At 38.5% G+C, this 13,910-nt stretch overlaps 1 protein-coding gene across 1 annotated transcript in view; it reads left to right on the forward strand.

The window, feature by feature from the left end:
- Positions 1-1,913: 1,913 nt before the first annotated feature.
- Positions 1,914-13,910, forward strand: part of LOC131351913 (chromodomain Y-like protein 2) — a 66,054-nt gene continuing 54,057 nt past the window's right edge. Inside the window, exon 1 of the mRNA XM_058387635.1 lies at positions 1,914-2,183. Coding sequence (XP_058243618.1) covers positions 2,160-2,183 — 24 coding nt within the window. The 5' untranslated portion in view covers positions 1,914-2,159. The remainder of the gene's footprint in view (positions 2,184-13,910) is intronic.

Raw genomic sequence — 13,910 nt, forward strand, 5'->3', positions numbered from 1 at the left:
AATCCATAGGGTTCAGTATGACGTCGGTCCACCCTTTGCAGCTATAACAGCTTCAACTCTTGTGAGAAGGCTGTCCACAAGGTTTAGGAGTGTGTTTATGGGAATTTTTGACCATTCTTCCAGAAGCGCATTTGTGAGGTCACACTGATGTTGGACGAGAAGGCCTGGCTCTCAGTCTCCACTCTAATTCATCCCAAAGGTGTTCTATCGGGTTGAGGTCAGGACTCTGTGCAGGCCAGTCAAGTTCCTCCACACCAGACTCTGTCATCCATGTCTTTATGGACCTTGCTTTGGTCACTGGTGCACAGTCATGTTGGAAGAGGAAGGGGCCAGCTCCAAACTGTTCCCACAAAGTTGGGAGCATGGAATTGTCCAAAATGTCTTGGTATGCTGAAGCATTCAGAGTTCCTTTCACTGGAACTAAGGGGCCGAGCCCAGCTCCTGAAAAACAACCCCACACCATAATCCCCCCTCCACCAAACTTTACACTTGGCACAATGCAGTCAGACAAGTACCGTTCTCCTGGCAACCGCCAAACCCAGACTCGTCCATCAGATTGCCAGATGGAGAAGCGCGATTCGTCACTCCAGAGAACGCGTCTCCACTGCTCTAGAGTCCAGTGGCGGCGTGCTTTACACCACTGCATCCGACGCTTTGCATTGCACTTGGTGATGTATGGCTTGGATGCAGCTGCTCGGCCATGGAAACCCATTCCATGAAGCTCTCTGCACACTGTTCTTGAGCTAATCTGAAGGCCACATGAAGTTTGGAGGTCTGTAGCGATTGACTCTGCAGAAAGTTGGCGACCTCTTCGCACTATGCGCCTCAGCATCCGCTGACCCCGCTCCGTCAGTTTACGTGGCCTACCACTTCGTGGCTGAGTTGCTGTCGTTCCCAAACACTTCCACGTTCTTATAATACAGCTGACAGTTGATTGTGGAATATTTAGGAGCGAGGAAATTTCACGACTGGATTTGTTGCACAGGTGGCATCCTATCACAGTTCCACGCTGGAATTCACTGAGCTCCTGAGAGCGACCCATTCTTTCACAAATGTTTGTAAAAACAGTCTGCATGCCTAGGTGCTTGATTTTATACACCTGTGGCCATGGAAGTGATTGGAACCTGATTCTGATTATTTGGATGGTTGAGTGAATACTTTTGGCAATATAGTGTAGATAGATAGATAGACAGACAGACAGACAGACAAAGATACAAAATGACAGACAGACAGATAGATAGATAGATAGATAGATAGATAGATAGATAGATAGATAGATAGATAGATAGATAGATAGATAGATAGACAGACAGACAAAGATACAAAATGACAGACAGACAGACAGATAGATAGATAGATAGATAGATAGATAGATAGATAGATAGATAGATAGATAGATAGATAGATAGATAGATAGATAGATAGATAGATAGTGTTATAGCATCTTAGACATATCTGTCTGCTGTAACATATCTGTTACAGCAGCTTAGACAGTTACAAGATACAACACACACAAAATAATAATAAAATGTAAAATTATATATATATATAAAGCTACACTGATCAGCCATAACATTATGTCCACCTGCCTAATATTGTGTTAAAAACATCCCTGACCCATCGAGGCATGGACTCCACTAGATCCCTGAAGGTGTACTGCACCAAGATGTTAGCAGCAGATCCTTTAAACCCTGTAAGTTCTAAGGAGGGGCCACCATGGATCGGACTTGTTTGTCCAGCACATCCCACAGATATTCGATTGGACTGAGATCTGTGGAATTTGGTCAGCACTTTGGTCATCAAACATTCCTGAACCATGAATGTTGTTACAGCCCTGCCTATCTGGAACCCGGAGGTGTGGTACAGTAGGTATATCAGCTGATTAAATGGCTTAGATGATGATCATTGGCTTGTTGAAGGAGCCGACAGCACCACCCCGCTGTCCCCGACTCGTTTATTGGAAGTGAGGTGTGTGTGTTCGAGTGAGCCGCGCTCGATTAACACTGCCTTGCTTTACTGATCAGCTTTACTGCGGCTGCCTGACAGAGGGCTCGGTAACACGGCAGCTTGTTTAATACGCGGCTTACCGGGACTCCGAAACGGGGCGGGGGGGAAATTCAGCCCGGAGAGGCAGGTCGGGACCGCGTCGGCACTCGAGGATGGCTTCGGGGGAGCTTTACGAGGTACTGTTTACTCCTCTTCAGCCAGATTATGTGTAATACTTCAAAATTGACGAATGGAGGAATTAGGAAGTAAGGGGAGGTGCGTGGACGGAAAAAAGCCCCGACGTTCTCACTCAGCCCTTTAACGGGTGAAAGTAAGGCGACCCTGCGCGTGACACCAGGTCCACATCAACCCTGGGGTCATTTTCTCGAGTCTTTCACCTTCATATTATTCACATATTAAAGATCTAAACCAAGAACCTCCAGGATCTGTCTGGAGATTTAAACTCCCTCAAGTCGGGTTTAAAGTACAATAATTGATCAACTGCGCGTTAATTTTTAAAAATATACATATATTTATATTTATATTTATATTTTTTTTTCCCCGAAAACTAATGATCGGGATTTTGGTGTAATAAAATCTAGATCATGTGTGTGTTGTGTTATGGTGTTGTGTTGAAGATGAAGGCTTCACAAGCTTTGAGTGACATTTTGACACACACACACACACACACACACACACACACACACACACACACGTGTCACGACACAAAGTACCAAGTTGTATCCGAATTAAATCCCGGAAAAAAAGAAACTCGTCGGGAATCCGTGTTTTGAGGACCAAAGTGTCCGAGTGTGAGTGTGTGTGTGTGTGTGTGTGTGTGTGTGTGTGTTTCCCCCCAAGCCGTGAATCCGGTGTTTTTGCGTGGGGTTTCTGACAGGAGTTTAAAGCATGACTTGGTGGAATGGGGAGAGATGTCATGGCGCCCGTGTTTCGGTTTCTTTTCACAACATGACGATTATGTTTAAAACGAGTGGCTTATCTTGTTATCTTGCTTACAAATGACTGATAAAAAAGAAGAAGAAGAAGAAGAAAAAAAGAGCACATAGTGCCCCCCCCCCGCAGGGTCGTTTAGGATGTTGGACTGTTTCTTGTGTGGGGGAAAAATTCTGAATATATTGTGTATGTTTGCTTGAAGTTGTACTTGTGTGTGTGTGTGTGTGTGTTTGCTTAAAATACTTGTGTGTGTATTTTGTTTACTTTACATTTTTAGTAGTTTTTCTTTTTCACGCTTCATTTGTGGTGCATGTTTGCTTTTATTTATTTATTTTCTCTTTTTCTTATTATTGTTGATGTTTTTTATTATCCCACATGATTTTTTTTCAACATTTATTCATTTCCACGTGTTGTTTTTATTTTTTATTTTCCCTATTTTTCACTTCCATGTCCCCCAAACCAAAAAAAAAAATATTTTTTCCATATGTGATTTTTTTTTGTCACCCAATCATTTTCTCCTGATGTCCAGAGCTATTTTCAGACATAATTCATTTTCTTTTCACACCCAGAATTTTTATTTCAGATTTAGGGCATCTGGTTTGTTTTTTTTCTCCCCACATGATAACATGTTTTCCACGTGATGTCTTTAAATCGTTAAATTCATGGCTTCAGCTTCAGGATATAACATGATGAATGCATGCTCTTCACATGTGACGAAGTATGAGTGATTTTTTTTGTCATCAATATTTTTGATGGTTTCTGGATTGTCTTAAATTCACAAAAACTCTCTCCATTGAGATCTAAAAAGCTCCTTCAGCTCGTCTCTGGGTGGAACGCTTCTCCTACACTGAAAAAGTACCATTTTTGGTAAAAATCCATCAAACCTCTAGTGGCTCTTATTGATTTTTCAAAGAAAGAAAGAAATCCATTTTTTTGGACTTATTTCTGGACATTTTCTTCCCTTTTTTTTGGACTTGTGACATGCTGGATGTTTGTTAATGTCATCAGTTAATGATTCACTCATCCAGAGCAGAAAAGGCTCATTAAAATGCCCTGATTTCTGAAATTAGTGGAATGTATGGTCTTTAGTGGAATGTGTTGTTTTTTGTTGGTTTGCAAAAATAGAAATTTATCTTCGTCTTTTTCTGGTGAACATATCGGTTAAGTAAATCAAATAAAATGACAATGTTATTTAAAAAAATATATATATTTATTTATTTAATTTATTTAATTTTTTATAGATCTATCTATCTATCTATCTATCTATCTATCTATCTATCTATCTATCTGTCTATTTCTAAAGAATGCGCTCGTCCTAGTTAACAGTTGGTTTGAATATTTTATGAAAAGTTCACAGATATATTTTGTCTGGTGTTGAACAGCTGTAAAAATGTATTTACGACCAAAAACATAATGCTATTTGAAGCTAAACACCTAAAATGAAAGCTTCCGAAAGAACCAAAAAGGGTTTTTCGCAGGAATGACATACAAAGAACTAATTTCCGTTTCCCGAAGAACTTTTCAGTAAATGGTTCCTTAAAGACAAAAATGTATTCTTAGCGGCATAAAAAACATTTTTAGAGCCTAAGGAATTCATTTTTTTCCACTACAAAGAACCTTCTGTGTAAATGGAAAGGTTCCATGGCCATTAAAGGTTCTTCATAGAACCACACACGCTGAAGACAAAGAACCATTTAAGAACTTTTATGTTCTGTTTCTATAATTCTTATATGATATATTAATGACGTTACTATAAAGTCTGTGAGGATGGTGTTGAGTTCTTCATATTTATGATTAAGAGGTTAAGACAAAAGTTTCACTCCAGAGCTTGGGATTTTTTATTTATCTATAATAATAATGATGTTCAAGGTTTCTTAATGTTTTCAGCACGGTTCCTCTAAGCACTTCTACCTCTAAACACTTATCCAGGATTTTATTTAGTAGGTCACGCTAAGCTTCCTCTCGGTTATTGATTCCCTTGGCTGTGAAAAGCTCATTTAAATGTCCTGATTTATTGTAGGTTACAGTCCGTAGCGGCCCTGGCCTTTTTTTTATCTGTCATGTGATCAGTCTTCTTAAAGCAAACAGACTTCTGTGGAAACAGAAATGTGGAGATTATATTATTACTCGTTTTCTTGGCATCGTAAATAGATAGTGAGCAGATATTTATTTGAAGATTCATTCTTTTTGATGTTTGAGATTCCAGTGAGCAGTTAAGATTAAAAATAGATTAGATTTTGAAGTGAGTTAAATTTTATAAAAATATATATCAAGACACTATAGGTAGAAATATGTCCATTTCAGTAACATCAATAATTAATAATTCTTTTTAATTTAATTTAATTTATTTTATTTTATCTATTTTTTATTTCATTTTTTAAATTGAATTTTATTTATTTATTTGTTTATTTATTTATTTATTTATTTATTTTTTATTTGATGTTATTTTATTTTAAAGATAGATTGCACCTATGACATTTCGGCACTTAACCTGCAGTAATAAAACATCTAAACTCAATAGAATTATGTTTATATCACTATTTTTGTCCCCCCATAATCAATGAATTATCAAATACAGCAAAGTAACACTGAGGAAGATGTTAAGCCCCGCCCACTTTAAATCATAGTGAAGCATCAAGCCCTGCCCACTTCATGCTTTAATATGATTTGCATGCATTCTTCTTTTTCTTAAATTGAAGAAAGTTTACCAAGTAAATGGAAGAAATCTTGTAATTTCCAAAATTAGTGATTTTTACATTGATGATAAATTTAATACTGAAATATAGCAGAAAAGTAACCTTTTTTAAACCCTGACCGATGTTTTTTTTTTTTTATTAAAGATTTAGATAAATAAATGACATTCTAACACTTTTCTGTAAAAGTTTGTGCACATGGTGTAACTTTACAGCATCCTGACTTAAACATTAGATTTTTGCTTTCCTTCAGTATGCAAATGTACACGCATGTATGTAGATGAAACCTCACTTGCATAAGCAAATGCATCTTTCTGGAAAGGTCCAAGCCAAAAAACCTTCAGTTTAATCAGTCAGGTGGTGAAGGTGTTTTGTGATATTTATTGTTTTCAAAAAAATTCCCTTATTCACCTGGAAGGTATTAAATTTAAGTCAGTTTATTTTGCTTTTAACGTCACGATTTTAAAACCAAACATATCGGATTGTGGCTCACAAATACTCCATTAAATCTAAATTCTAAGGCATTGGGCATTTTTTAAAAGAGTAAAAAAAATTATTATTATGAATTATTTAATTTAATTTATTTTTTCATTTTCATTTAATTAAATTGTATTTATTTTCATTTAATTGAATTTAATTCAATTCGCTCTAGTTTACGGTTGGATGTCGTTTTGTCTGGTGTTGAACAGCTGTAAAATTTATTTACGACCAAAAACATAATGCCTTTTGAAACTAAACTCTGAAAATTAGGTTTGGAAGAACCAAAAAGATCCATTTTTCGTTTCCCAAAGAATTTTTCAGTAAATGGTTCCTAAAAAAAAAAATTATTGGCATAAAGAAAATTTTTATAACCTAAGAACCTTTTTTCCACTACAAAGAAAGAATTATGGATGAATTAGAAATTCTTAAACATTGAAATATTTTTTTACAGTTCTTTTATTCCCTGAATTTTGCATTTTTTAATTTTTTGTGTGATTTTAAAATATTAAAAATATCCTAAAAAAAATAAAATAAATAATAATAATAATAATAAAAACAGTAGTATTAGAAATAAATTCTTTGAGTAATACCCTGTGTATGAGGTAAAACTTCACCTTTATAGTGTAAAAGATTAAAAGATTCTTCTTAGAAAATTCTTTTTTTTTTACTTCTGTAATTTATTAATTCTCTTGCAATGAAAAAACAAACTTACCGTCACAGGACTACTAACTTATATATATATATATATATATTTCTCTCTGTTTAACTTCTCTGCTCAAATTATTCCAGTTTTTTTTCTTATGAATATATTTCCAAAACAAAAAATATATATTTAATGACATTTTTTTCTGATAAATTCAAGACCTGTGCTGGTCTCTCTGTAAAAAAAAATCTCCTACGGTCACCTCCCACTGACGTCCAAACCACAGACTGCGTATTCGATCCACTTCATAGTTTTTTTTAAGATGTCTGCTTTTTCTTTAAAAGGTTAAATGACCACATCTGCAGACTGTCTCATTGATCCTGATACTGTCTCTCCTGTGAGACGTTTTTGAGCCAACATGAGCGCAAATGTCACGTCTAGAAAGCTGGAATTGTTTAAAAGTAAACGTGTCCCGATCTCAGATCTCAGGAAGTGAAAATTATGAATGCGATCATGTTAATTCAGAGAAAGGTGGAGAGAAGGAAGCGTGCAATATTTCAATATGCGCAGGCATAACATTATGACCACCTGCCTAATATTGTGTTGGTCCCCTTTTGCTGCCCTGACCCGTCCTGCACTGTGTATTCTGACCCCTTTCTGTCAGAACCAGCATTAACTTCTTCAGCAATGTGAGCAACAGTAGCTCGTCTGTTGGATCGGATCACACGGGCCAGACTTCTCTCTCCACGTGCATCAATGAGTCTTCACCCCGCCCATGACCCTGTCACCGGTTCACCACTTTTCCTTCTTTGGACCACTTTTGATAGATACTGACCACTGCAGACCGGGAACACCCCACAAGAGCTGCAGTTTTGGAGATGCTCTGATCCAGTGGTCTATCCAACACAATTTGGCCCTTCGTCAAACTCAAAGCTCAAATCCTTACACTTGTCCATTTTTCCTGCTTCTAACATCAACTTTGAGGACAAAATGTTGACTTGCTGCCTAATATATCCCACCCACTAACAGGTGCCATGATGAGGAGATCATCAGTCTTATTCACTTCACCTCTCACTGCTCATAATGTTATGCCTGGTCAGTGTATGTACATACAGTATATTGTTAAAATCATTTACATCAGGACTGTTACCAAATTAGTAAAAAATTCAAGCAGAATTACAAAAATGTAACCGATGAGTTATGAGCATGACCTCTTATAGCATTGACACAGCTCTGAGTGATGTAAAACCCCCTTGTGGTGATGTATACTGACGGTTTATAATCACTTTTTCAGGTCAGTGTGGTGGTAGTTTCCCTCACAGGAGAAAAAAGTTTTATAAGTTTAAGGTAAAAAGAGTTCAGGTTTGTTTCTTTTTTTGCTGAATTTTCTTCCCAGCTGATTGAATCCTAGTGGTGATTTATTTTAGAACACTCAGCATGACTCCAGAAGTCTTTGAGTAATAAACTGCTAAACCAAATGAACTGCTGTTCAAATGAAGCTTGTTTACTCGAGATAAATAAATAAAAACAACAACAAATATGTGTAAATGTCATGTAATTCTCCATCATCAGTGAAAAATGAACTGGGAAGTTGAATAGGGTTACTGATCTGTTAAGATGTCTTTATTTGTCACATATACATTACTGAACAGTGAAATTCTTCGTATATCCCATCCTTGAGGTTTGGGGTCAGAGCACAGGGTCAGCCATGATGCAGTGTCCCTGGAGCAGGGGTGGGGTTGGGGGTCTTGCTCAAGGGCCCAACGGTGGCAGCTTGGCGGTGCTGGGGCTTGAACCTTGATCTTTCGGTCAATGACGCAGAGCCTTAATCACTTGAGCTACCACCACCCCTACTCCTATATGTATTGCACACCCCCATATGTGAAAATATCTGAATAAATCTTGCTATTTATTTATTTATTTATTTATTTATTTTTCTGGATTGATGCCGGTTGATGATGCAGGAGGCCCAAGCTGTGCGTTTGCGCTCATAAATCTCAGTTTCATCTGCATAACTGTGAAAAAGACCTATATTTCTGTGTGGGAGGTTTGAGGTTTTTCTGCAGCTGCAGAAGAAGAGAAGAAACTTCTCAAGCTCATGATGAAATCTTTCGTTCTGAATCATTATTTAAACACACTGAGTGGACTCTGTGGATATTTCTCATCAACAGATTTCTTCCACTTCTTCTTCTTCTAAAGAGAAACAAATAAGAAAAGATTGTACACTAGTGGTTTTGTTGTTGTTGTTGTTGTTGTTGTTTAACTGGTTTTACTGGTGTTCTCTGGAAATGGGAGCAAAATATTATCACAGAGGTCGTGTTAGGAGCTCGCTGGGTAAAGAAAGAACATGCAAAGCATTTACAGCATTGTTAGTATTTCCCATGTCAGAGTCACTGTAGATTAGATTAGATTAGATTAGATTGGATTGGATTGGATAAACCTGGTGAAACTCTGAGCCTTGTGTTATGTACATGCCGCCATCTTTGTTTTCAACTAAGCTCCTAGTTTGTTTATAATTTTGGGAGGATAAATCAGATATTCTCTTCTTGTCTCGTCTCGTCTCGTCTCGTCTCGTCTCTTCTCTTCTCTTCTCTTCTCTTCTCTTCTCTTCTCTTCCCTTCTACTCCCCTCTCTTCTCTTTACTCCCTTCTCTTCTTTCTTTTCTCTTCTCTTGTCTTCTCTTCTCTTCTTGACTCTTATTTTTTACTCTCTTCTCTTCTCTTCTCTTCTCTTCTCTTCTCTTCTCTTCTCTTCTCTTCTCGACTCTTCTTTTTTATTCTCTTCTCTTCTTTTCTCTTCTTGACTCTTCTTTTTTACTCTCTTCTCTTCTTTTCTCTTCTTGACTCTTCTTTTTTACTCTCTTCTCTTATCTTCTCTTCTCTTCTCTTCTCTTTACTCCCCTCTCTTCTTTTCTTTTCTCTTCTCTTGTCTTCTCTTCTCTTCTCTTCTTGACTCTTCTTTTTTACTCTCTTCTCTTCTCTTCGCTTCTCTTCTCTCCTCTTCTCTCCTCTCCTCTCCTCTCCTCTCCTCTCCTCTCCTCTCCTCTCCTCTCCTCTCCTCCTCTCTTCTTTAAAGCTTTCCACTAGATCTTGGCGTGTGGCTGTGGGGATTAGTTCATTCTGTAAGAGCATTAGTGAGATCAGACTGTGATGTTGATCAGACTCCAGTTCCAGTTTATCTCAGAGGTGTTCAGTGTGGTTGAGTCAGGGCTCTGTGCAGGACACTCCAGTTCTTCCACTTTTTCCAACCTTCACCTCCAGACCAGGTCTTCATGGAGCTCAGGGGCATAGTGCACAGGGGCATCGTCATACTGGAGCATGGTTTGGGAATCTCAAGGAAAGCCTGTTCAGGTTTTAAAACAGGTTTTATACAATTGTGTGCTTCAAGCTTTTATGAAGAACCATATATGGGCGTGATGGTCAGGTGTGCACATACATTGGGCCGTGTAGCGTGTACCGTATAAACGCGACAGAAAGGAAACGAAAGCTGAGCTATAAGGGATTCGTTATGTGACAGTGGCGGAGGAGGATTTATATTTATCAATGAATACTAAGTAGAGTCTGCCAGACGAGATGTAAATCATCCAAGAGCACTGGAATGGAGATTGTCATGAATGTCATGATTCAGCATGTCAAAGGCTGCACCATGCTTCATCAGAGTAAGAAAATTGATGGCAGCAGAAACAGCAAAAGAAGAAGATCATTAGAGACAAGCTGTAAGAGCTGTCTCGGTGGGGTACAGAGGACCGTTCTGAGAAGGCTTGCAGAGGTTTAACCTTCCTTTAAGTACATTTAAAAGACAGAACGATCTATAAAGCACCTTTCAGATAAATAACGTGAACCACTAACAAAATCCCCAGCACTTTCAGCAGCTGTCATACTGAAACATAAGCATTAAAATAAATGAAAATAAAATAAAAAAAAATTATATATATATATATATATAGATATATATATATATATATATATATATATATATATATATATATATAAACACTATATTACCAAAAGTATTCGCTCACCCATCCAAATAATCAGAATCAGGTTCCAATCACTTCCATGGCCACAGGTGTATAAAATCAAGCACCTAGGCATGCAGACTGTTTTTACAAACATTTGTGAAAGAATGGGTCGCTCTCAGGAGCTCAGTGAATTCCAGCGTGGAACTGTGATAGGATGCCACCTGTGCAACAAATCCAGTCGTGAAATTTCCTCGCTCCTAAATATTCCACAGTCAACTGTCAGCTGTATTATAAGAACGTGGAAGTGTTTGGGAACGACAGCAACTCAGCCACGGAGTGGTAGGCCACGTAAACTGACGGAGCGGGGTCAGCGGATGCTGAGGCGCATAGTGCGAAGAGGTCACCAACTTTCTGCAGAGTCAATCACTACAGACCTCCAAACTTCATGTGGCCTTCAGATTAGCTCAAGAACAGTGCGCAGAGAGCTTCATGGAATGGGTTTCCATGGCCGAGCAGCTGCATCCAAGCCATACATCACCAAGTGCAATGCAAAGCGTCAGATGCAGTGGTGTAAAGCACGCCGCCACTGGACTCTAGAGCAGTGGAGACGCGTTCTCTGGAGTGACGAATCGCGCTTCTCCATCTGGCAATCTGATGGACGAGTCTGGGTTTGGCGGTCGCCAGGAGAACGGTACTTGTCTGACTGCATTGTGCCAAGTGTAAAGTTTGGTGGAGGGGGGATTATGGTGTGGGGTTGTTTTTCAGGAGCCTTAGTTCCAGTGAAAGGAACCAAGACATTTTGGACAATTCCATGCTCCCAACTTTGTGGGAACAGTTTGGAGCTGGCCCCTTCCTCTTCCAACATGACTGTGCACCAGTGACCAAAGCAAGGTCCATAAAGACATGGATGACAGAGTCTGGTGTGGATGAACTTGACTGGCCTGCACAGAGTCCTGACCTCAACCCGACAGAACACCTTTGTGGAGACTGAGAGCCAGGCCTTCTCGTCCAACATCAGTGTGTGACCTCACAAATGCGCTTCTGGAAGAATGGTCAAAAATTCCCATAAACACACTCCTAAACCTTGTGGACAGCCTTCCCAGAAGAGTTGAAGCTGTTATAGCTGCATATATAGCTGCATATATAGCTGCACTATATATATATAGTGTATATATATATATATATATATATATGCATTAATGTATAAATTTATTTAATTTCATGCATAAAATGTTATTTTGCACGAGTCATCCATTATAGATGGTCAAAAAAATTTACATTTTTGCCTTAATCCTGTTAACTGAAATGGTTTGGAATATTCACATGTTTAACAGGAAATGACATCATCTTGCATTGTCAGATTTTCCTGGGGATCATCAGAAAAAAAAAGAACAACGTTTTTTCACTCATTTTGAATGTACAACCCTGTGATCTGAATTACAGATTGAAAATAAATTATTTTTATTGAATTATTTTTAGTAACTCATTAAAATGTCCTCAGTGTCTATGTGCCATTAACATGAATACTAGTTCTAGACTTTTTATGCATTTACTCATTCTGTCCTACAAAACCTGAAGCAATTACCAGCAAAGATTCCTCCTCAGAAACGATATAATGTTGCCTGAGATGAATATTTTTCGATATTTAAACGTTCTATAGGCTAAACGTCATCTCAGTCATGGGTTTGCGCCGGATTCGAGAAGCCGAGGCAGGTTTCTCTTTCAGAATTAGTGCTTCCAGAGTTATTTTAAGGGCAGAGGTACAGAACCAGATTGAAAGGACTTATTGATGAAGTGGGAAATGGGGCATGAGAAAACAGATGAGGACGACTGGAACCAGATCAAGCCGGCAGATGGAGGGAATAGATTTAGAAGTAAGCGCAGAAACAGAGCGACGTGAGCCAAGTCGCTGAGAGTTTTTTAGGTTCACAGCTGCTTCTATTGATAACGGGAGTAATGAGCGGAAAGAGTTTACACAATATCTACGTTTTTGAGCAAATTATTTAAACACAGCTTTAGGCTAGGTCCCAATCGGTGCGGATACACATGTTGACATGTTTTGGGGCAGCGCGGTGGCTTAGTGGTTAGCACTGTTGCCTCACAGCAAGAAGGTCCTAGGTTCGAACAGACAGGGACCTTTCTGTGTTTGCATGTTCTCCCCGTCCCTGTGATGGACTGGTGACCTGTCCAGGGTGTACCCCTGCCTTTTGCCCAATATGTGCTAGGATAGTCTCCAGCAGATCCCTGTGACCCTAATTAGGAATAAAGTGGGTGTAGACAAAGGATGGATGGATTACATGTTTCAGGTCATGAGGTTGAGGGATAAAAAAGAAGCAACTTCATTCACACAGGACGACTGACCTTGAAAAATGTAAATAGTTCATTATATTTAAATCAATCTGGACAAGAACGGAATCAAAACTGAGGAGAATTGAAGTGTAATGAAGTAGAACGTTAATGAAATAAGGATCCTAAATCAACAAAATCTCTTGCCTTTTTTGTTTCCAAAGCGTAGTTTTAAATTCTGGATGTCTTTCGGTTAATAATGTAGAAGGCAGAGCTGCGCTAGACTGCGTACTGAAATAAATCTAAATGTCATCTGGAGAAATGTGGAAGTTAAGTCCGTGTCTCTGAAATATCGGATGTGGATTGAGCATAATGGTGGCCAGTGATTGGTGGATTCAGAATTTTGGTGGTCAGTGATTAATGAATTGAGAATAATGGTGGTCAGTGATTGGTAGATTCAGAATAACGATAGCAAAGGATTGGTTGACAGAGTGGCCAAGGATCGTTGAATTGAGAATCATGGTATCCAATGATTGGTGGATTGAGAAAATTGGTGGCCAATGATTGGTTGACAGAGAATAATACCTGCAAAGATCTGGTGGGCTGAGAGTAATGGTGGTCAGAGATTGGTGAATTGAGAAGAATAATGGCCAGTGATTGGTGTATTGAGAGTAATTGTGGTCAGTGATTGGTGAATTGAGAATAATGGTGGTCAGTGATTCATAGGTTGAGAATAATGGTGGTCAGTGATTCATAGGTTGAGAATAATGGTGGTCAGTGATTAGTGGATTGAAAATAGTGGAGGCCAGTGATTATTAAATTGAAAACAATGGTGATTAGTGATTGGTGGATTGAGAATAATGGTGGTCAGTGATTGTTTTTTGGAAACTTTGCTGATTAGTGATTG

This window comes from Hemibagrus wyckioides, linkage group LG04 (assembly GCF_019097595.1).
Source record: "Hemibagrus wyckioides isolate EC202008001 linkage group LG04, SWU_Hwy_1.0, whole genome shotgun sequence".
NCBI classification, from domain to species: Eukaryota; Metazoa; Chordata; class Actinopteri; order Siluriformes; family Bagridae; genus Hemibagrus; species Hemibagrus wyckioides.